The sequence below is a fragment of the Cynoglossus semilaevis genome, chromosome 5 (genome assembly GCF_000523025.1).
Source record: "Cynoglossus semilaevis isolate Cse_v1.0 chromosome 5, Cse_v1.0, whole genome shotgun sequence".
In the NCBI taxonomy this organism is placed as follows: Eukaryota; Metazoa; Chordata; class Actinopteri; order Pleuronectiformes; family Cynoglossidae; genus Cynoglossus; species Cynoglossus semilaevis.
Genome location: NC_024311.1, coordinates 13,655,124 through 13,675,086, shown reverse-complemented (window position 1 = coordinate 13,675,086; position 19,963 = coordinate 13,655,124). Strand labels below are relative to the sequence as shown.

The following is a 19,963-nucleotide window of genomic DNA, read 5'->3' as shown; positions in this document are numbered from 1 at the left end:
GTCTTTTTTACTGGCCATCAGTTTTTTATACTGTACATTTGGTGCTGATTGTTCTCCGACTCTCCTTCAGGGATTTTGTGTTGGCATTTATCCACTTCAAGAAACCCATTGTCGTGGCGATAAATGGGCCGGCTCTTGGCCTGGGGGCTTCGATCCTGCCACTGTGTGACGTGGTGTGGGCCAGTGAAAGAGCCTGGTTCCAACTTCCGTGCGCAGCCATCCATCTGACCCCGTCTGGTTGCTCCTCCTACACCTTTCCACAGATCCTGGGTGTAGCCATGGTTGGTCACCGTGTCAATTTTGCTTTCGCGCAAAATCTGTTGTTACAGCTAAGGCTTTCGCGCAAAATCTGTTGTTACAGCTAATACCATTGCATTTTTAAATAATATTCCTTCTCCAATGGCAGGCCAATGAAATGCTATTTTGTGGAACAAAGATCGCGGCTCAAGAAGCCTGCATTCGAGGCCTGGTGTCCCAAGTTTTCTGGCCAAACACGTTCAACCAAGAAGTGATGCTGCGTGTGAAGGAGATGGCGTCCTGCAGTGCAGTGGTAGGTGTTGATATCAATAGTCTGAGGTTGAAGACCCCTTCATTGAAGTGTAACTACCTCACCACCCCCCATCCCCCGCTGTGTCTGTGTTTGTCAGGTTTTGGAGGAGTCCAAATGTCTGGTGAGGAGTATCGTCATGTCTCTCCTGGAGGAGGTGAACGAGAAGGAGTGTCAGATGCTAAAGCAGCTGCTTTCTTCAACCAAAGGCCTGGAGGCGCTCTTCAGTTACCTTCACGGCAAAGCATAGATAAGTACATGTCCAGAGCCAGGAAAGCAGAGGTGGTTCAAGTCGGGGACACTCAGAGGTGGGAAGTTGTGATCCGCAATCTTTCTTCAGTTCCGTCCGTCCTCACAGAGGACACACAGGAGGTCTGTTTGTTTAAGACCTCACTTCATGACCATCTTTATTGTGTGCTCCTCATCTGGAACACGTAGATGTCCGTTTTCTTTATTGTCAAAGGGCGAAGAGACGAATTAGCATTGCTTAGAAGCTTAGACGTTTTCATAAAATCATAATCTTTCGGTTAGGACATTTTAATGTGATGTTCAAATATATATATATATTAATATATATATATATATATATATTTATATATGTTTTCAAATTATTTGTCGTCTGTGTGGAATGCACATTTTGGCTTTGTTTTCTTTTTTTTGTTCTTACTTCAAGTTGTCACCAAAGTTTGCTCGAGGATCTTTTTTTTTTCTCCTTTGCACACATTCCATTCACTGTACAGAGCGTAGAAATAGTACAACAAAAGAAACACATAAAAAATAACCGTTTTGAAGGAGAAAAACTGCAACATCGCTCTACAAGATTTCAACCTGTATTGTATCCTGTATCCTATATAGTCGAACAAATGATGTCAGAACAGAACAGCTCTAGAACGTCTCACTCTACAATGAGATTCTTTAGTTAACGAACATAAACCTTTGACTTCACAAATTAAATGAAGACTAATGAGAAGAGTGACCAGATGTACCGATATGTGCAGGACTGCATGGTATCTGGAATTCTTTTGGGTCGATCTACGAGTTGAAGCGTTGTCCTGAGTTGTGATACGTTAAAACATTTTATGTGATGTAACTTGTATGCAGAGGCTGAGAGAAAAGTCAGGCTGTTCATCTCAGGGCTGTGAGTGATGTTCACCAAACTACACACATGTCTAAAATCACTGGTCAATCAACAACCCCCGAATAGAAGGTCCTTGATGGGAGAATAGAAAGAGCAAACAAGAGTTAGTCCTGTGTCAAAATTGATGCCTTTTGTTTCAGTAATTTTCCAGTCAGTTTCAAAGCAAATATGATAATAAGGAGGTAGATACAAGTTGTGATTCCACGTCAGTATTTTTTTTTAATACTGTCACATTAACCACTATGAAAAAAAGAAAAATCATTTGTTCTAATTTTGGTCTGTAACAAAACTATACATAAAGGGCATAAAACTATTAAAATGAGTTTGGTTAACACAAATAAAACCATATTTAATTTATTCTTAAATTATTAAACTATACCAAAGTCACTATTACTTCTAGTTAACTGTCAGTTCAACTGGCTTCATGCTTTGTTGTCCATGTGTAACTACAGTGAACCATTACCCTGAGTCACTCTATAGACTGTGCCTTTTCACCACAAGCTCTTTTTGCCCCAGTCAGCAGTAGTTGGGGCTGTTGGGCTGATGAGTTGGCACAAAAAATATGTTGGTGTGGGCTGGGTTTTTTTGTGTTTAAATTCCAGTCAGAGTTCTGATTGAAGCTCAGCCCCAGTTATTCAAACAAATTGGATTTTTGTTTTTAGCCAAATGTTAATGCAATCAGGTAGTGTGGACTGATTATAGACCCAGTTGAATAGTGTTGTTATTCAACAGTCACTTCAGACCAGACAGAGGGACACAGGAAACACAATCAGATGATGACAGGAAGTAGTGAGTAACAAAGTGAACATGGACCACAGAAATGTAGAAGGTATGACTTGAACTGTGGTGATGTGATGTGATGTGATGTCGGCTGAATGACATAACCTGTGAAAAGTGTAATGTGATCCGTTTTCTTGGTGTGACCGACCATGTGCCGTGCGTTACTCTGTGTTGTGAGTCACAATACAAAAATATGTTGAAGTCGATCTGTTAGTGTGTACGTCGAGTCTTTTCAAAAAAAGTGAAAGTTGTATAGTGTGTCCTCAGTCTCAGATGGGAATTTTAAAGATTTATCTTTAATACAAATGCAGTTCCAAATTGAACTTTTGCATAATTCTTCTTGTGCTGACAAAAAATTAAAATATACTGTAGGTCTCAAATTATGATGATCATAATTTGAGACCTTAAATAACATGAAAAATCTCTGACAAACATTTTGTTCATTCTCTATATCACTGTAACAAAGACAGATGGCAGCAGGTAGATGTATGTGTTTTACACCTGTTTATATTTGTGACTAATTCAAATGATGAAATTATTGATATGGAAAAATATCAAGAAGAATTTTCAAAAGTTTGATTTGGTAAATTTGAGTCATTACCCTGGCATCGTGTGTAGAAAGCAGCTTCCAAACTTTACGGGAAGCTTTTTCCCTCCACGATTTTAATCACTTGAGTGAAGCCTCCAGAAATGCATCAGATGTCTGACTGTGGGAATGGTGTCTGTGTAAATTATTTATCATTTTTGTGTATTTTTTAGGAAATGAAAAAGACGGTTTGTGCTTGAATCACTCATTGTCACTGTGTTCACTCTTGTGAAAGTGCAGCAGCTGTGTCCCCGGAGTCGACTTTGTCCCTGCACCTGCATGTGGTGACGTGAGACTTAAATACATTTTTCTATATTTTGATGTGTAATATAGGTAGGAATCTATTTTGTGTAACCAAAAAAAAAAAAAAAGAAAACCCCACATACTGTGTGTAGGTCTGTGAAACTGTTTTGTAATCTTCAGAAGATATTTGTCCAATTTTGCAGTTGTACACATGCCGAACAGAATAATATATAAATGACGTAGACTGTGTTGAGTAATTAATTGCATGTAAAATACTGTACATATAAAAGAATATGTTGGCTGTCATTCAGGGTATGTTTTTGTACCAGCGTTGTAAGTATTGTTAGAAATGGTCGCAGTTTATTTTTGTATTTATTTGAGATAACCGTTTGGATGTGCGGTGCCATATGGTTTTCTTTGCTCCACAGGCACTTGACTTTCTTAACCCCCCCGACAAATACCCGCACCCTGACGAGAAAGACATCTAAATAATATATAAATGTTGTATATAAAATGATGTAAATGTCTAAGCCAAAATGTTAAAACACTGCTGTCACTTACTGTAAATGTGTGTGGTTTCATTTTAAATTATGTGGTCATTGTAATTGGATGACATAGTCTAAAGTTATTAGTTGTAAATTATTTAAGTCACTTCCTGTCAGATACTTTAATATAAAATATTTGTTTGACTTTGTTTGAGGAGCATAGGCAGATGAACTCGCTTATTTAGCATGGAATGCTTCGAAGATTTTTTTTTGTTTTGCAAATTGATTTTCAGTGTGACTTCTTACAGGTTTATAATTACAGGAAATTATTGAATGACCAAAACTTTTGTTGTTCTTAAAGAGCAGAGATTAGGATTTAGTGCCTCTTGGTGGTAATTGTACAAATTGCATTCAAAATGTTGCATTATGTGAGGCTCTGAAACTTTGAAATCATCTGGTTTATTCTAATCTTCTGAAATCGATCTGTGACATTTCTACCACCGGGGGGCAGGTGTCCAACTCAATCACTTAAGGGGTTGAAATCTAAAACGGTCTAAGTTGTCGGACAAACGCGATTAACCTTTGAAAGGCGCATCACAAACCTATGTAAAATCTACGCCACCGTTGACAGATTTTCTTTTTCATGTATAACTACATTGATTTTTTTTTGTTTTGTTTTTGTTTTTGTTTTTTCATGTATAACTACATTGATGTTTTTGTTTTTTGTTGTTTTTGTTTGGGTTTTTTTTGGCCTTAAAGCACATCTTATGGTGCCTTACAATTGAATTATCTGTCACAGTGATGGGTAGAATGAATTACTTCAAATAAAGAAACATTGCTTTCACAAGATGGTGTTTGTTTTCAAATTTGTTGAAAGATGCTAGTGAGTACTATAGCATACTTGCTAAAACAGCTCAGGTGTAGCTAAAAAGAAATACATTTTACCTAGAACAGATTAACTAAAATGCCAAAAGGAAATGCCTAAAAAGACAACCATACAAATATATATGAGATTACCAACCAAGAAACAAATAACTATAGTATATAACATTTAGGTGAAAGCTAACATTGAAACATTTAGCCACAAGTTAGCCAACCAATTAGAAGTTTGTCAGTAGATAAGTAAAGATGAAGCCAGGATTATAGGGAGGGCACGAGTCTAAATGCGGCTAAAGGGTTATTAGACTATAGCTACTATTTTAAAATATAGCAAAGCTGGCTATTTGTTCATTTCAAACGTGTGGTGTGGTAAAGATAGCTAGCGCGTTGCCCAATAACAGATAAAGTTACTGAGGGTGAGCCAAAAATTCCATAAGAGATAAATAGTTCACCAAATAAATATAGCCAAAAGATAAATAAAAAATGTTATCTAAATAGCCTTAAGATGTTTATAAAACAAATGCATCCTTTAACACTTCCTGTTTGGCCTATGACTAAGAATGAGTAAGCTTCTTTTTTATAAAATGCCTGGAAACATTTACACTGTGGTAACAATTTCTCAGCTGTACGCTCCCTGTCATTGTCTTCACTCAGGAAATGGCTCAGGTGTCACCCTCTGACCTACATGACACTGAGCGAAGTGAACAAAAATCCACTACCATTCCATCCAACCCAACAGTTGACACTGATGGATATAAATGCCTTAAAAAACTGAGCAACAACTTTCTTGGACTTTTGCAACAAAACAAACAAACAAAAAAAAAACCTTTCACATAGAATGTTTATTCTTCTTTAAAAAGGTTTGTGATACCAGTGAAATTAGTCTGTTTTGTTTTCCTCACACCACATAGAATTTTTATTCTTTAAAAAGGTTTGTGATACCAGTAAAATTAGTCTGTTTTGTTTTCCTCACACATTTCTAAAAAAAAAGTGCAGATAAGATTGTTAGATTTAGTCAGAAACTCTAAAAAACAACTGCACATTTGACCTCAGATATGATTGGCTGCAGCCCAAAGCCCTGCTGGCCGTGATAGGACAAGCATTATAGATAATGGATGAATGGATTATAGCCTAAACCATGTGCCTTGCTATAACAGCGCTTCACTTCAACCATTAGCTGTACGGCTTACTGCATTATGTTGTTGGTAATGGAAGATTGGCTGGAGAAAATCCCAGTCCACAGTGGGGGAACTTTTCAGTCACCGACCTTCAAAATGAACAGTGGCAGTAGCTCAGGGCTCATTTTATCCCAGAGGACGGTGTGTTGTTGGGCTTCTGAGCAGACCTGCTGCAACCAGAACTGTCAAGTCATCTCAGAAGGCATGAAGAAGAAAATCAGAAGGTGGAGAAAAACTGCTCTGTTAAAAATAGTGCCCCCTGAAGATGTTTTCCTGCAGCATTTAAAATAAAAAAAAAATCAATCACACAGCATGGAACAAAAATTGTACATAATTAAAAATTACATATTATAAAATGTATTTTATTCTTTATTCTTTTTAGTCACTTTATTCTAGTTTCAATTTACATACTTAGTGTGAAATCTGGCCCTGTTTAGTTGGACAAAATGCTGGTTTACCCCCAGGAATTGAAGAAAGACAAAGATCTTCTTGAACTGCTGAGTCTCAATTAGACCAATTAAGTGAATTTGGGTAATTTTCCACAGTAACATCTGATGATCTCTGTCCTGTTATAATAACAGTCAGGTGATTTTTTTTATTGTTTTCAACATATCTATTTACTGTCATTTTCTGCAGCAAGGTTCAGTCTGACCCTGTGTTCACTCATTCATCTCAGTCTGACCCTGTGTCCACTCATTCAGGATTTATGATTTATTTTGTTTTAAAGGTGGTTGAGTAGCCATATTATACTCACAATTCTACAGTTACTCCACACAATATTAGAACAATTTTCACAATATTTATTAACATATTATTATGTAATACATACACACAGTTCCAGATATCTATTTATTATTTTTTATTTTACTGATTAACTCTTTCAGTTGTCAAGGTGAATCTTGTGTTCATTTTTAGTGACTCTTTCAGCTGTCAAGGTGAATCTTGTGTTCATTTTTGCACAGGCACAGAAGCATTAATGGATGGTATATATCAATATAATGGAAAATTACATTTTTAATTCCTGTGGGACTCTAAAACCCAAACCATCTCCCTCGTTAAACACTTCTGGTTTGTTCAATTGTTTGCCAACAGCAAAGCAACACTGTCTCCAGATGTCAAGTGTTGTTGCTGAAATATATGAGTGAGCAGGTGCAGGCGCAGAGGCTCTGTCATTAGCATTACTGTAAATATCCACAGATTAAGGGGTTTTAGGAAGTTTGAAACTAGTAATCTTGGTTCTGTAAACCTTTTTTAAATCTTCAGACTGACGTATGCTTGGAAACACTGTTTGGCTTACCATTGTTCGCACAAAGATGAGATTTTAAATTAATTAGTTAGATCCTCACGCTTGACTTTTGTTTTATATAAATTAAATTTTAACAACAATAGCAACGAACAAGCTCAGTCAAATTATTGTCTTTCTACAGAGACAGAAATACTTTCTGTGTGTGTTGACACAAAAACAGAAAGGGAGGCACTTCAACAGCTCCGCTCCAATGCTGCTGTATCTGAATACTTTTCATCTTGCAGCACTTTGACCGAGTCTCAAAGTAAAATGTCCTTCAGACACGCTCCTTAGAAGCTTCTTTCAGTTTCCTCTTCATCTCCAGTGCATGCTGCTTGCTGCGCTCTCGCTTTTCCAGCCTCTGGAAAGCGACACAAACCCTGAAGGTCAGTCGCCGTAGAAAATCACTTGGTTTTTATTTTCTGAAAGCATAAAATAAAAATAAATCGACAGACCTCTTTATGAAGGCAGTGACGCATTGCCCGGTCCATGTCGTTGCACGTGCCAAGGAACTTCAGGAAACTGTGCTGCAGATAACAGAAAGTTATTTTTAATTTTGTTTCGATGCAAATGTAAAGCACGGAGAATTAAAACAATTTAGAAACGGACCGACCTCCGTGTGACACTGCCTTAGCCGAGCTATCAGCACGTTGCACTCGTCCGTGTGCAGGTGAGGAGAGAGGTCTGTGTGCATTCTGGGTTAAGGGTTTACAGTAGAACGGCGGACGTGCTGGAAAGTTACAAACAAAAGGAACACTGATTGACAAGTATCAGGATGAGATTAAAGTCTTGATCAGAATGATCAGGATATCCAATAAAATATAGAAATTGTGGTTTATATATAAATTGTTTATCATTTCCGCATGATTCCGAATGATAAGGATTTTGTCAATAATAATAATAATAATAATAATAATAATGTGCCTGCTGAAGGATACTCATGCCTCCCCATCCTTCTCCCTCCTGTTCAGTCATTGTGAAAAGGGTGAGTGACAACAAAATCTGTAAGAAATGACGATCTACAGCTTTGGGACCAGTCTAACATCTTGTTCTAAAGAGTGACTCTAACATAGACTTGGTGTGTTATATTGGGACGACACATTGCAAGAGGCTGTGTGTAATGCAGTGCATTGTTTTTGTCTGTTTTGAATATTTAACTAGTCGTTTAGAAAGCTCCACGGGATCCTTACCTGTTGGGAACTTGTTCCAATGTCACGCTATCCTAGTGGAAGGACACTTAGCGTTTGTCAACAAAATCGAAAGTATATGTATTCATAAGGTTTAGTCTTTCCATATTATGAAGGAAAACGAAACATTTTAAATGCATTCATTACACGCGTAGTTTTGTCTACAAAACACACACCGGAGAAGGGCAGGCTAACAGTTATGGTTATGAAATTTACAGCTCGAGACGCAATATTCAGGAATCAATCAACAGCCAGTTTACTACCTCTCGACCAATAGTATAAGGTTTTATTGAAATATAGGCGGAACTTTAGGGAGGCAGAAGTTCGTAGGTGGAAACCAAATACCAGTATTTTATTTTTTATTAAAAATAGAAATACATGTAATTTTATTTAATAAAAATGAATACGTAAATAGTTAAAAGTAAAAAATATAACATCAAGAACGAACAAAATGAAAGGTACATAAAGTAGACTGTTAGTAGTATAGCTCCAATCCAACAGAGGGCGGTAGAAGAAAGTAGTCACTACTTTTCTCAAATTGTGATTGGTTGATTTGTTTACCCTCTAGTCGGCGGTTTGTTTGGTTCGTGTTTGTCTGCAAGACGTTCACACATAGTGAAGTTTATCTCAAAATATAAATGAAAGCACCTTAACTACACTTAAGAGAAAATGGATGACAAGTCTAAGCAGTTATTGCAGCGTGTTATTCGTCGAATTCCGATTCAAACGTTGAAGGCCACGCTTGAAAAATGGGGCCGATTGACCGCGGCACAGCAGCAAAGCATCGACTTCACTCAGTCAAAACGGGCGTTAACCGATACTGTGATCGACATCTGTGAGGTTCGTGTTTTCTTTGTGAGAAATCATATAAAATAAGGTTAATTTAAGGAAAGGTCTTTATTCATACTTTACAGAAGTGGGTTATGAAATGTTTCGTTTACTATTGTTGAGGCCTGTTCCACAAGAAAGAAATGTCACCAGTGTTTTTACGATTTTTTTCCCCTTCTTGTCATTTTTTTCACTTCTCTCTGACTCCGCAGGAGAACCAGCTGTCAATGAAACACATCACAGAGCTTGAAATGATAAGTAAGTCGAGTGAAAAAATATTTTTCATTGCTATATTTCAAAATGTCGTCTACAAGATGAACACGTTATTAAGAAGACACTGTAAACGTATCGCAGTCGTATTTCTTGATTTATTTCGTCCTAAATTTCCTTCTGGACCTGTCACTCATAGGACCTGGGTTTATTGATCTTTAGTCCTTGTGTCCTTTAACATTCATTTAGGTCATTCCTAACAAAAATAGTGGATGAATTAACGAGAGCTTCAGATTCATATTTAATGCCTTTGCCCTCTTTATATTTGAATACTTTATGGTTGTTTCTGTTCAGAAGTAAGTCACAATCACACCCTTCTATAAACCTGTTATCATTTGCCTCTTTTGGTGTCTTGCTCTCTCAGATGTAATTGACAGTCCAAACCAATCCATGTGGCATGCCTTGCAGCTCATTGATCCTGGAGGTATGTAGCCTCTAATGTTTTTGTCACTTGACAAGGCAAGAACATATTGTGAATATGTCGTCAAAAAAGTTATAATTATTGAAATTAAGTCAATAATTAATTTCCACAAAATATAATGTTAAAAAACCTGCAATTCGGTTAGTTTAAATTGAACTGCATCCAATTTTTCATCCAAACTTATCTTCCTGATTATTTATGTCTCACCTTCTGTCCTGCAGACGATGCTCAAACTGTGGAGTTCATACAGTTCAAAAAGCAATTTAAATCTCACCTCGTTGAACTTGTGCGACATGTAAGTGAGACGCCTCCCTTCAGTCTTCTCTTGTTCTGATCAAATCTGCGTCTTTGTGTTGAGCGTGTGTTAACGACGTTGTGTTGCTGGGTCGAAGGTCTCTATTAAAATCAAGAAGCACACAGATGAAGCCATATGGATTCGAATCGCGTGGGGCGACAGCTACACCCGGCCCAATCACATGAAACCAACGTACGCTGTTCACCACCTTCAAACCCCGTACGTCTTTGTGACCACTTTGACTTCAAAACAAAAGCCACTGTTATCCCAGGTGAGACGTCGCTCTCCTGTCTTAGCTTCATTTTTCCTTCAGTGTTATTTTTTTAAAAATCTGTAACGTTTGTTTGTTTGTTTGTTTTGAGGCGTTATTGCTGTCAACACAATATCAAACTATAAAAGAAGCTAACCTCAGTGGGCGAAAACTCACTGCCATCAGGGACCTGCTGATGAAGCAATATCAACAGGTAGGCATTCAGTGACACACAAAACACTGCCAGCACCTGACAGATGTTTGGAATGGGTTGTTCACGATGGAGATACATGAAGATACATACATTCTGATTGGGTTCTAACACAATCTTGTTTTTCCCCCAGATGTTCCCCAACAGTTTTCCCAGTCTCCTAACTGAAACAAAAGAAAACGTCCCGGGTACGATTTTCTGAATCAGCATAATTCGTTTATTTGGTCCAACATTACAGAAACTGTGCTTTGTCATTTTCGTCACGCTGTCGTCCATGTTCCTCTATTTGTATTTACAGACCCACACAAAGTACATGAACAAGCTGGAACTGCATCAACCAGAGGGAGGTTGGCGTGTGAAACCTTTGGTCGTGGAGCGCTGCCTCAGATAGAGACCACAGTTTACAAGGTACAGCAGTCTCGGAATTCTGTTATGTAGAGGCTAAAACTTTTTTAAATCAGTTTTTATTTCAATAACAAAATGTCCTAAGCCCCAACATTGAGTATTTTTTACACACAAATATGACAGATTTACTGTCATCTTCACATGATGCTCGATTTTTAATGTAACACAACAGAAAAAACAGGAAGCCACAAACTTCTGTTGCTAACAGTTAGTCAGTGCTGCATATCTTAATGGTGGCTTGAAGAACTTGTAGAGAGTTGCTTTCAAAGGTTTGGGGGATCAGCTTGTCAGCTGTAGATTATTTACTGCCCTGTACTTTGATGGGATTTTGAACTTGGCATGTCTCAGTAAAATAAAATCTAAAATCTTCTCCTACAGTGTGTGTAAAATGTTTCTTGTGACTAAGATGTGTATGGTTTTTGTCATTTGATTTTTTTTTTTTTTTTTTCCCGGTGGGTACAAAGCTGGATACAAAATACAAAGACCCCACAAACCAGACCATGTCAGAACGGTCCAGGCCTTTTAAATGTGTGGTCAAGTTTGAAAGCAAAAATCTCCTGGAGTCACTTCGACACTGTGCAACATCAGGTACCTTAATGTTTGTCTACGTGTTGACTCAACCCGTTAAAACGGAAAACTTGTCGTTGTCTACTTGCCTGCAGTTACATGAAGTAACCACAGGAGGGCAGCCTAAAGCAAATGCTTGATAAACTTGAGGTCGCAGATGAATAATATTAAAAATACAGTTATTGTACAACAATAATTGCTGTTTATATTCTTTTATTTTAAAATAATATTGTAAATTAGTTCATATTCTTTCTCTCCTTGTACAATTTATATTTAACGACTCTGTTATAGTATGTAATATAATAGTGACAACAGAATTGATAACTGAATTATAGTGACCAGTAGAGGTGAAACCATTAGCAGCAGGTGCAGAGTGACATGTGTATTTGTTATAGTATTTAAAATGGAATATTGTTAACGTCAATTAATCATAATGGTATTATTCATAATGATATGAATAAAATAATTGTTGTAAAAAAAAGTTACACCATTTTTTTTAAGTTTGAAAAATGGATGTTCTGGAATCTGACTTAGAGAAGATTTATGTTCTGCTCACACCTGAAGTGCGGCACAAATACACAAACAGGCAAACCTGCCAGTCACTGTCAGTTGAAATCCAGCCTCGTCTTAACTCAACGCTCTGACCTGTCAAAACATCCATCAAGGTGGTTCGTTCCATTTTCAGCCAGCAGATGTCCACACTGCTTCTCTGATTGTTTCTGATGTTTGTTACTGATGTTAAAACAACATGAAGACGCCAGGAAACAATCCTAATGTGTTATTTCGGTGTTACTAGTTTTATGCAAATTTGTTTCCCAGGAATCGTGTCCACTCCTGTCGCACAGCTGCTTTCCTCCATTCCTAAGAAAGGAAGGAACTTTTTCTACGTCACAGATACTGACGCTGCTTCATCTTCACAAAGACCTGCGTCACAGGTCTGACTGACACAGGTCTCATACTAAAAAAGACTCGCAGTACGGTGTCTTTAAAACGGACTTCACCAGTGGCTCAGTTGTATTACTTCATCTGTTATCATGGCTCAAGGAGAATCATGTCCAGTTCGGTTTTGCTCTCATTATTTCCTGACTTCCATTTATCTTGTGCAATAACTGTCATTATAATTGTCTTTTCCTTCTGTACAGCCTAATGTATTATACTCCCTGTAAAAATGCTAAGAAATAACAAGTTTTTAATTTTTTTTCATGTTGTTTGTAAAGGTTGTGATGTTAGGAACTTTATTTGTGGGAGTTTTCTTAACTATTTCTTAGTTACTTTTATACTAGCTAAAATGCATATATTCTACATTTGTTCTTTTTTAATAAAAGTCCTCTTCTCATCTGCGACTATTTTTCTCACCAGTGAAACACTTTACCAGCATGTTGTTGAGAAACCATACATTTGAGCTTTTTCACTCAGAGTTCATATCTGTTTAGACAGGTTGTTTCCCAGGTTTTATAAACGTTGTGATATTACAGTCCAATATGTTCAAACATTTTGAGTGATTTATATGAAAAATGTCTCACTTTGTGTTATTTATTGTGTGACTTTAAGCAATTGTATAGTAAAAAGCAGTTATTTCTTAAACGACTTTAAGCCACTAAAAACTCCAACCCCAACATGTCTATATAAAAATGTTGGCAAATGCTTTACTTTTTTCAAATAAATATTTTCAGGTAATTTTTGTACTTGTTTTTAATCAGATTTACGATTGAGTAAATTACTTATGTGTAAAGAGAAAATCTGAGAGATTCCACAAATCCACACTTCCGGTACATTTGGATTAATACTAATTAAACGTGAATGGCATGCATTCTTGCAACCACTAAATTTTACAGTATCAAATCTGCCTCGCGTCCCTCCCCCTTTTTGCTCGTTAGATCTCTCGAGCTTTTATTTACGTAACACAAAAGTATAGGAAGTGCGCCGGACATTACGTCACTCGGGTCGTTTTCCTTTCTTCGGTGGAAGTGAAGGGAAGTGAAGCCTTTCAGGCAAAACCCAGGGACGTTATGCTGCACCAGCAGCCGTTCATTCAGCTCAACTCTGCGGGCTCCTGGCCAAACACAGAGTGGACTGTCAACAGACGAACATGGCTGCCTCTGCAGCAGGCAGGGCGCCCAAGAAAGACGAGGCTTCTTCAGACAGTCCGAGAAGCCACGACGAGAGTTTGTCGCCGCAGCAGTCAGGGGAAATCATAAAGCCCACCATCATGGAGCTCACCAAAGAAGTGAGGACGAACATCTTGTGCACCGTGAAGGGATGCGGCAAGATTCTGCCCAACACACCTGCGCTCAACATGCATCTGGTGAAGAGTCATAGAATAAAGGTATAAACGCTGACAGACCTGAAAGCTGAGTTCAATGGCTGCGGCGCTAATTAAGCTAAGCTCAGCTAAACAACAGTAAAAAACCGCAAGTCATTCGGATGACTGCGTTTAAGCTCAGATGACACTGTATTAAAACCCTCGCGAGACGTATTTTTAGGGTACGCAGTTCCTTGTCGGTTGGATGGAACGCGTAAGTTTACAGTTTGGGAGGTAGCACTGTTCAAAACAATCATTTCCAAACACCGGGTCGTAACCCAGAGGCCGGCCGCAGGAGCCACATGGCGGTCGCCATGTGCAGCTCTTTGCTTTAAAAGTGAATTTACATATTGAATGACATCATTACTATAAGGTGATTAAGCCTCATCTGCACAGGTGAAACAGTTGGTAGATGGATCTGTCCGTTAATTACCACAGGACAGTTCACCAGTCCATCACAGAGACATACAACCATTCACGCTCACATTCACACCTATGATCAGTTTACTGTGTCTGATCAATCAGGTCTCATAACGAGCATGTTCATGGGTTCTGGGAGAACACTGGACAACCTGGAGAAATCCTACGTTCATGGGAAGAACATGTAGACACTATGCAGAAAGACCAACCTGTGTTTGAACCAGTGACCTTCTTGTTGTAAAGGCAAAAATTTTGATAACGATCATTTATTCATCACCAACTCAAGGCTTGACCCTGCAGCTATTAGCATTAGCATCAGCAAGCTCATGATACTGATACATTTATGCATCAGAAAAGTGTTCTCATGATATTGATATATTTATGCATCAGAAAAGTGTTAAACAATCTCAACATTGTTCTGGATTATGTGTCTATAGAATTGAGAAGCATTTCTCTATAGGTATTTTATACATTAGATTTTTGATAGACACAAGTCCTATCTTTGGTTTGCATTGAGAATAAAAAATAAACTATACTATAAAAAGGTAAAAAGGTTCCTGGTTCTCTCATTGGTCCTGTTGATGGCTGTTGTGATGGTGTGGTCACAGTGTCACCTTTCCTATTGGATCACAGGGACACTTATTGATTGATACACAGCCTGTTATCAATACTTGTCTGGCAGCAAATGGAGGCGGTTCAGTTTTGTGGAACAACCTCTGGCTCTGGTTCTTGTGTCCTAAATGAACTGGGCTTTTTTTTTCATGGGATGCAGCGTTTCCCTGTTTACTCTTTGTGAATAGAGTTCTTTGCTGGGAAAGGCAGCCCTTTTGTCCTCCGACTGACTCGGCTCTTTGTCTGTCAAAGGTGGATGTGGGAATGTGAATGAGCTCTCCCGAGTTTAGCTGAGTAAAAATAGCACGTTAAGGTCCAAACGTGCAGCGGTGCCAGACTGCTGGACGTGAAGCTCGGCCTCAAGAAACTTTTGTCAAATTGGACATTTGCAGAAGGACTTGTTCTGTGCGGCTGCGTCATAATCACACATTTAGTCTTGGCTGTGCAGTTGCAAGAAGTGACAGATTCTTACTAAGAATCTTTGAGCCAAAAGCCCATCTGTCATGTGCTGTGATAACTTGGGGCAAGACAGAGTCGACCCAAGACAGGTCACCATCCTGTGTTGCACTAATCTACAGAGACCAACAATGTATTATTATCAGTAATGAGTCTGATTGATCTAAAATTAAAAATCTCGATTCTCCCTGGGTTTTTTTTGTTCGATTATGTTCCCTTATTACGCTTAGAAAAAACATACAGCAATTGGTTATTTTTATTTATTTAATTAATTTTTACATTCTTGTTCAAAACTTTTAGCTCAGGTGTGGGCAGAATTTTTGACTCGTGCACCGTACCAACCCCCCTGAACCTTCCTACAGGTGGTGAGTCTACTGGAAGGTACCAACCGCCCTAACCGGGATTCGAACCCTAGGGTTCCACACCAATGACAGAGACATTGCCTCTGGTCCAAAGCGCCACTATAAATAATTTTTATAATTTGAAAAAGTTTGGCGGGTCAGAGTAAAAAGCTGAACGTGCCACATCTGGCCCCCGGGTCTTAGTTTGCCAGAGATCAAATCTGTCCAGATTTGATCTCTGAGTTGTTGATCTCTGAGTTCAGGTTAGTTCCCCTCACATGCTTGACCACAGTGATCATACTTTCCTGCCTTTGTGTCAGGGCGTGGTCGCCTTGTTTTGCTGTAATGACTCTCTTTTCAGGTATTCACTCTGGGGCAAAGATTTCCAGCAGTCAGTTAGAGCTGAAGAAGCCTCTTGGATGAGACGTGAACCAGGACAGTCCAGCTGTCCCCCTACAAAACTGTTTTGGATCACGTGGACGGGCTTTCTCCCACTGATTTCTAATCCTTGAGTTTAAATTTATCATCTTTGTTTTGATGGACGTCAGCCCCGAGTGATGTGAAAACACCCACTTTGACATTCACACCATGTACATTATGGGGCCAGTAATGTGATTTCCTGACCATTTTTCCTGTGAATATAAATTCCATTTCCAGTATTAGAGCATTTTAGATGTACTTTCATAAAGCTAATGTATCTGTTGTTGTTTTTTTTTTTTCTGTCTCCAATCACATCACATTCTTCTGATGTAAGATAACACAGAGTTTAGATGCTATTTCTCTGATTAACTACCATAGAGGGCACGCTCCTTTCCTCTTCTAAAAATAGGGAAAAGTCCTTCACGAACTCTACGGAAGAATGTGGTCTGTTGTTGGTGCAGCGAGAAAAAAAAAAACTAACTTTTTTTCCCCCATCTTTTTGGTCGAAATTGATCTCCCTGATGACTCAGTCTGAGGGTTCGTCAGCTTCAGAGTCTCTGCTCTCTGTAGTGTTACAGTGGAATGGAATGAGGGTTCGTCAGCTTCAGCTCTCTGTAGTGTTACAGTGGAATGGAGGTCACCTTGTTGACTGGTTGGCTGTTTTATTGATGACTGTTATGGAGTGTGGACTGAATTGTTTTCTCTAAAAAAATATGTTAAATTAGTAGGACAGGAAGAGTGAAAATCCTCAGGTTCTGAGTGTTCTGTTAAAAAAAAAAGATAATCGCCGTGTTTAAAGTTTGTCATTTCTTGTTTTCTTTAGGATGGAATCATCAATCCCACAGTCAGAAAAGACATGAAGGGCTGTCAGAGACTTTACTGCTGTCCCATCGAGGGTTGTCCCCGAGGACCCAACAGACCATTCTCCCAGTTCTCCCTCGTCAAACAAGTAAGTCTGTAATAATTAATTATAATCTTGTATTTGATAAACGAGTCACATGGTTGGTAGCTTTGAAATATAAATAAACTGGTGTCCATGGAGTTATCTTGTGTTTTCACTGTAGCATTTCATGAAGATGCACGCCGAGAAGAAACACAAGTGCTCCAAGTGCAACAACGGCTACAGCACAGAGTGGGACCTGAAGAGACACGTGGAGGATTGTGGGAAGATCTACTCCTGCTCCTGTGGCTGCCCGTACGCCAGCAGGGCGGCGCTGCTGTCACATATCTACAGGACGGGGCATGAGATCCCTACAGAACACAGGTGCATACAGGGAAAAAAAGAGAGGACATTTATTGTCCATATTAGTCTTACTAGCCTGTGTCTCTCCCTCAAAAAAAAATCCATTCTCTAATTTTTGATTCAATCTTCAGATAGATTTAAAGTAATGATATTTCTTTGTTCTGCACAGGATTCCACCAGTGAAAAAGCGGAAGATGGAGAAACTTCTAAGTGGATCTGAAAAAGTGAAAAACCACGAGTCAACCGGTCACGTTGTCCCCACAACCATCGAGCTGACAGAGATGGCTCCTGCTCCCTCTCACACAGCAGTTCAAATCACAGACTTCATGGGTTCTAATCCCAACACCTCTAAGACTCTGCAGAAGTTCCTTTTACCAAGACCAAAGATGGCGTTGGTCAGTGTTCCTGTCATGCAGCTCGCCCATCTGCCCGTCCTCCTCCCGTCCACAGAGAGCGGGGCCCTGCGGTCTGTGGTGCTGGCCGTCGATAGCCAAGGCTCCGTCAGCACCCTGCAGCTCCTGCCACATGCCACAGCGGCCGTCGTGCCCCAGCTGGACCCTAAAACTCTGGGCTTCACAGACAGCATACAGACGTCTCGCTCCAGTCTGGGCCCAGTTAGCATCGGAGTCCAAGTCAGTTTGGACTCCTCAGGCCCAGACGACTCCCCCGTCAGACGAAGCACATCCACCAACATTCAAACGGACAAATCCTACCTGTCCAAAATGCCCACGGGGCTAAGTGTTGCGGAGGGAATAGGCCTGTGTTCTGCGAGTGAGTCCTCGGTGTCGTCCTGCTCCCAGACGGACATCAGCGTGAGCGCCCAGGTCCTCCTTCCAGTCAGCGTCGAAACCCAAACCTTCTCCTCTCACCCCAAAGCGACGTCGTCCATCGCAGCTCAGACGGACAGCCAGTGCCTGAGCCACATTCCTTGTTTCTCCTCATCTTTGAACCCCTTCAAAACCACACAGACGCAGACACGCTTTAATATGCCGGGATCCGAGGACAAGACTGAAGATCCGGCTATTAATTGCAGTGATTTGTTTGAAAGCGTCCCCCCCAGCGTCTCCACCCAGACAGCCATTGACATGGATGACGCCCTGCCATCTGCGGTCAACAGTCTGTACGAGGACTCAAAGTTGTCCGGTGGAATGTGTTTTGGGGTCCAGACAGACGAGCTGAGCTCAACGAGCATGGCTGACAACCAGACCCAGACCATGAACCTGTTAAATGACCTGGAAAACATTCTGTCTGACAGTATGTCGGGCCACCAGGTCCTCTCTGAGGCGTCTGCAGCCTGCGGGTCAGCTTTAGGCTCCGTACAAGAGCAACACACCGGCATAGACTTTGACTTTGAGGATTTCCTCAATGCCGTGCACATCCAGACACAGACGGAGGAGAGCGAGCTGGGGGGGATGGGCGGCGACACTCCTCTGGAGTCTCTGGATATCCAGACCCAGACAGACTTCCTCCTGATGGACGAACTAGACCAAAGCGAGGGACCAAATCGAGCCAACACCAGCGACCAGGAGCTGTTCGACACTCAAACTCAGACCGACCTCAATTTCCTTTTAAACGCCAGTAGCCAGATGCCGCTGAGCAGCATCCTGCGGCACACGAGCTTTTCTATGAGCACAGAATCCTCAGACACTGAAACCCAGACTGAAGTTCCGTCGTTTGCCTCCAGCCTCTCCGCTCACACCGCTGTCAGTCAGGGAGACCAAGCACGGCTCCTGAACAGCACGCAGACACAGACGGTGACCAGCCAGGCGGAAGGACTGGGTCACCTCTTCCTGACCAGCAACGAAACACAGACCGTCTTGGACGACTTTCTGTCGGCCGACCTCGCCTGGAATATGGAGTCTCACTTCACCTCAGTGGAAACGCAGACCTGCGCGGAGCTTTTTGCTCTTTTTCAACAGCCTGAGAAACCCAACAGTTGAAATCCCTCTCCAGCGAGGCTCCCCGAGCGTTTGAAATGCAAAGTTCAAAAGTTCTGCCTCCAGTTGTGAGAGGGACGCGTCCATGGCGTCCTCTGGCAGACGACAGTCATAGCAGTAGGACGTCCGTGAAAATGTCTTCAATCATTCCACTGGAAACATAGTGTCGTTCGCCGTTTTCAGATATCAATCCTGACTGCACTTTATTCACTCGCTCCTCTGATAGTTTACACATTTATTTGCACATGCCGTAACACGTTGTACTGTACACCTCCGGTACTTGATGCCAAGTTTACTCCCGTTTGCAGCCACTGTGACCAGTTTTCATCCTCAGTCTTACTAACAATCTGCACTTTGAGCGGTTTCTCTGTGTGGCTGTTACGCTGTATCACCGCATATACAAATACTGCATGATCACGGCATCGTCTCAAAGTGTACAGTGTACCATACTGTGCATCCAGTGTCGGTTTGACATATGCGTACAAGCCTTCACTCCAGTGAAATCCAGTGTTTAACCCTTTCAGAAACAAGCTCGTTGTTTATCTCTGAAATGTACCTTTAATCCTCAACACGGGCCACAAGGACAACTACTATAATTGCTTTAACGACTGTTGCTGCCTTCAGTGGCAGTGTGATTATGAAGCTGACACCACAGTAGTTTGGAGGTCTCTGTTGAC

The 19,963-nt window shown here is 40.3% G+C and overlaps 4 protein-coding genes across 6 annotated transcripts; 3 read left to right on the top strand and 1 right to left on the bottom strand.

Annotated features, from left to right (window-relative positions):
- Nucleotides 1–45: 45 nt before the first annotated feature.
- Nucleotides 46–1,056, top strand: LOC103379164 (chromodomain Y-like protein 2). Its single transcript, XM_025055687.1, has 3 exons — nucleotides 46–281; nucleotides 407–550; nucleotides 648–1,056. Exons 1-3 carry the CDS (start codon nucleotides 279–281, stop codon nucleotides 795–797), a joined length of 297 nt encoding a protein of 98 aa, XP_024911455.1. The 5' UTR covers nucleotides 46–278; the 3' UTR covers nucleotides 798–1,056.
- Nucleotides 1,057–7,287: 6,231 nt separating this feature from the next.
- On the bottom strand, nucleotides 7,288–8,564 carry cmc2 (C-x(9)-C motif containing 2). Of its 2 annotated transcripts, XM_017032344.2 has the most exons (5): nucleotides 8,312–8,564; nucleotides 8,060–8,123; nucleotides 7,735–7,805; nucleotides 7,577–7,648; nucleotides 7,288–7,482 (listed from the first exon to the last, which is right to left on the bottom strand). In XM_017032344.2, exons 2-5 carry the CDS (start codon nucleotides 8,094–8,096, stop codon nucleotides 7,399–7,401), a joined length of 264 nt encoding a protein of 87 aa, XP_016887833.1. In that variant the 5' UTR covers nucleotides 8,097–8,123; nucleotides 8,312–8,564; the 3' UTR covers nucleotides 7,288–7,398. The 2 variants fall into 2 exon arrangements, with proteins under 2 accessions (XP_016887833.1, XP_008308835.1); XM_008310613.3 differs by lacking the exon at nucleotides 8,060–8,123 and having other exon boundaries at nucleotides 7,735–7,851; nucleotides 8,312–8,551.
- Nucleotides 7,380–13,244, top strand: cenpn (centromere protein N). Of its 2 annotated transcripts, none has more exons than XM_025055800.1 (10): nucleotides 7,380–7,507; nucleotides 9,349–9,394; nucleotides 9,771–9,830; nucleotides 10,049–10,122; nucleotides 10,220–10,393; nucleotides 10,485–10,586; nucleotides 10,717–10,771; nucleotides 10,882–10,991; nucleotides 11,453–11,576; nucleotides 12,375–13,244. In XM_025055800.1, exons 2-10 carry the CDS (start codon nucleotides 9,364–9,366, stop codon nucleotides 12,494–12,496), a joined length of 852 nt encoding a protein of 283 aa, XP_024911568.1. In that variant the 5' UTR covers nucleotides 7,380–7,507; nucleotides 9,349–9,363; the 3' UTR covers nucleotides 12,497–13,244. The 2 variants fall into 2 exon arrangements, with proteins under 2 accessions (XP_024911568.1, XP_008308836.1); XM_008310614.3 differs by lacking the exon at nucleotides 7,380–7,507 and adding an exon at nucleotides 8,706–9,148.
- Nucleotides 13,245–13,479: 235 nt separating this feature from the next.
- atmin (ATM interactor) lies at nucleotides 13,480–19,957 on the top strand. Its single transcript, XM_008310615.3, has 4 exons — nucleotides 13,480–13,881; nucleotides 16,930–17,055; nucleotides 17,171–17,370; nucleotides 17,519–19,957. Exons 1-4 carry the CDS (start codon nucleotides 13,645–13,647, stop codon nucleotides 19,287–19,289), a joined length of 2,334 nt encoding a protein of 777 aa, XP_008308837.1. The 5' UTR covers nucleotides 13,480–13,644; the 3' UTR covers nucleotides 19,290–19,957.
- Nucleotides 19,958–19,963: the final 6 nt, after the last annotated feature.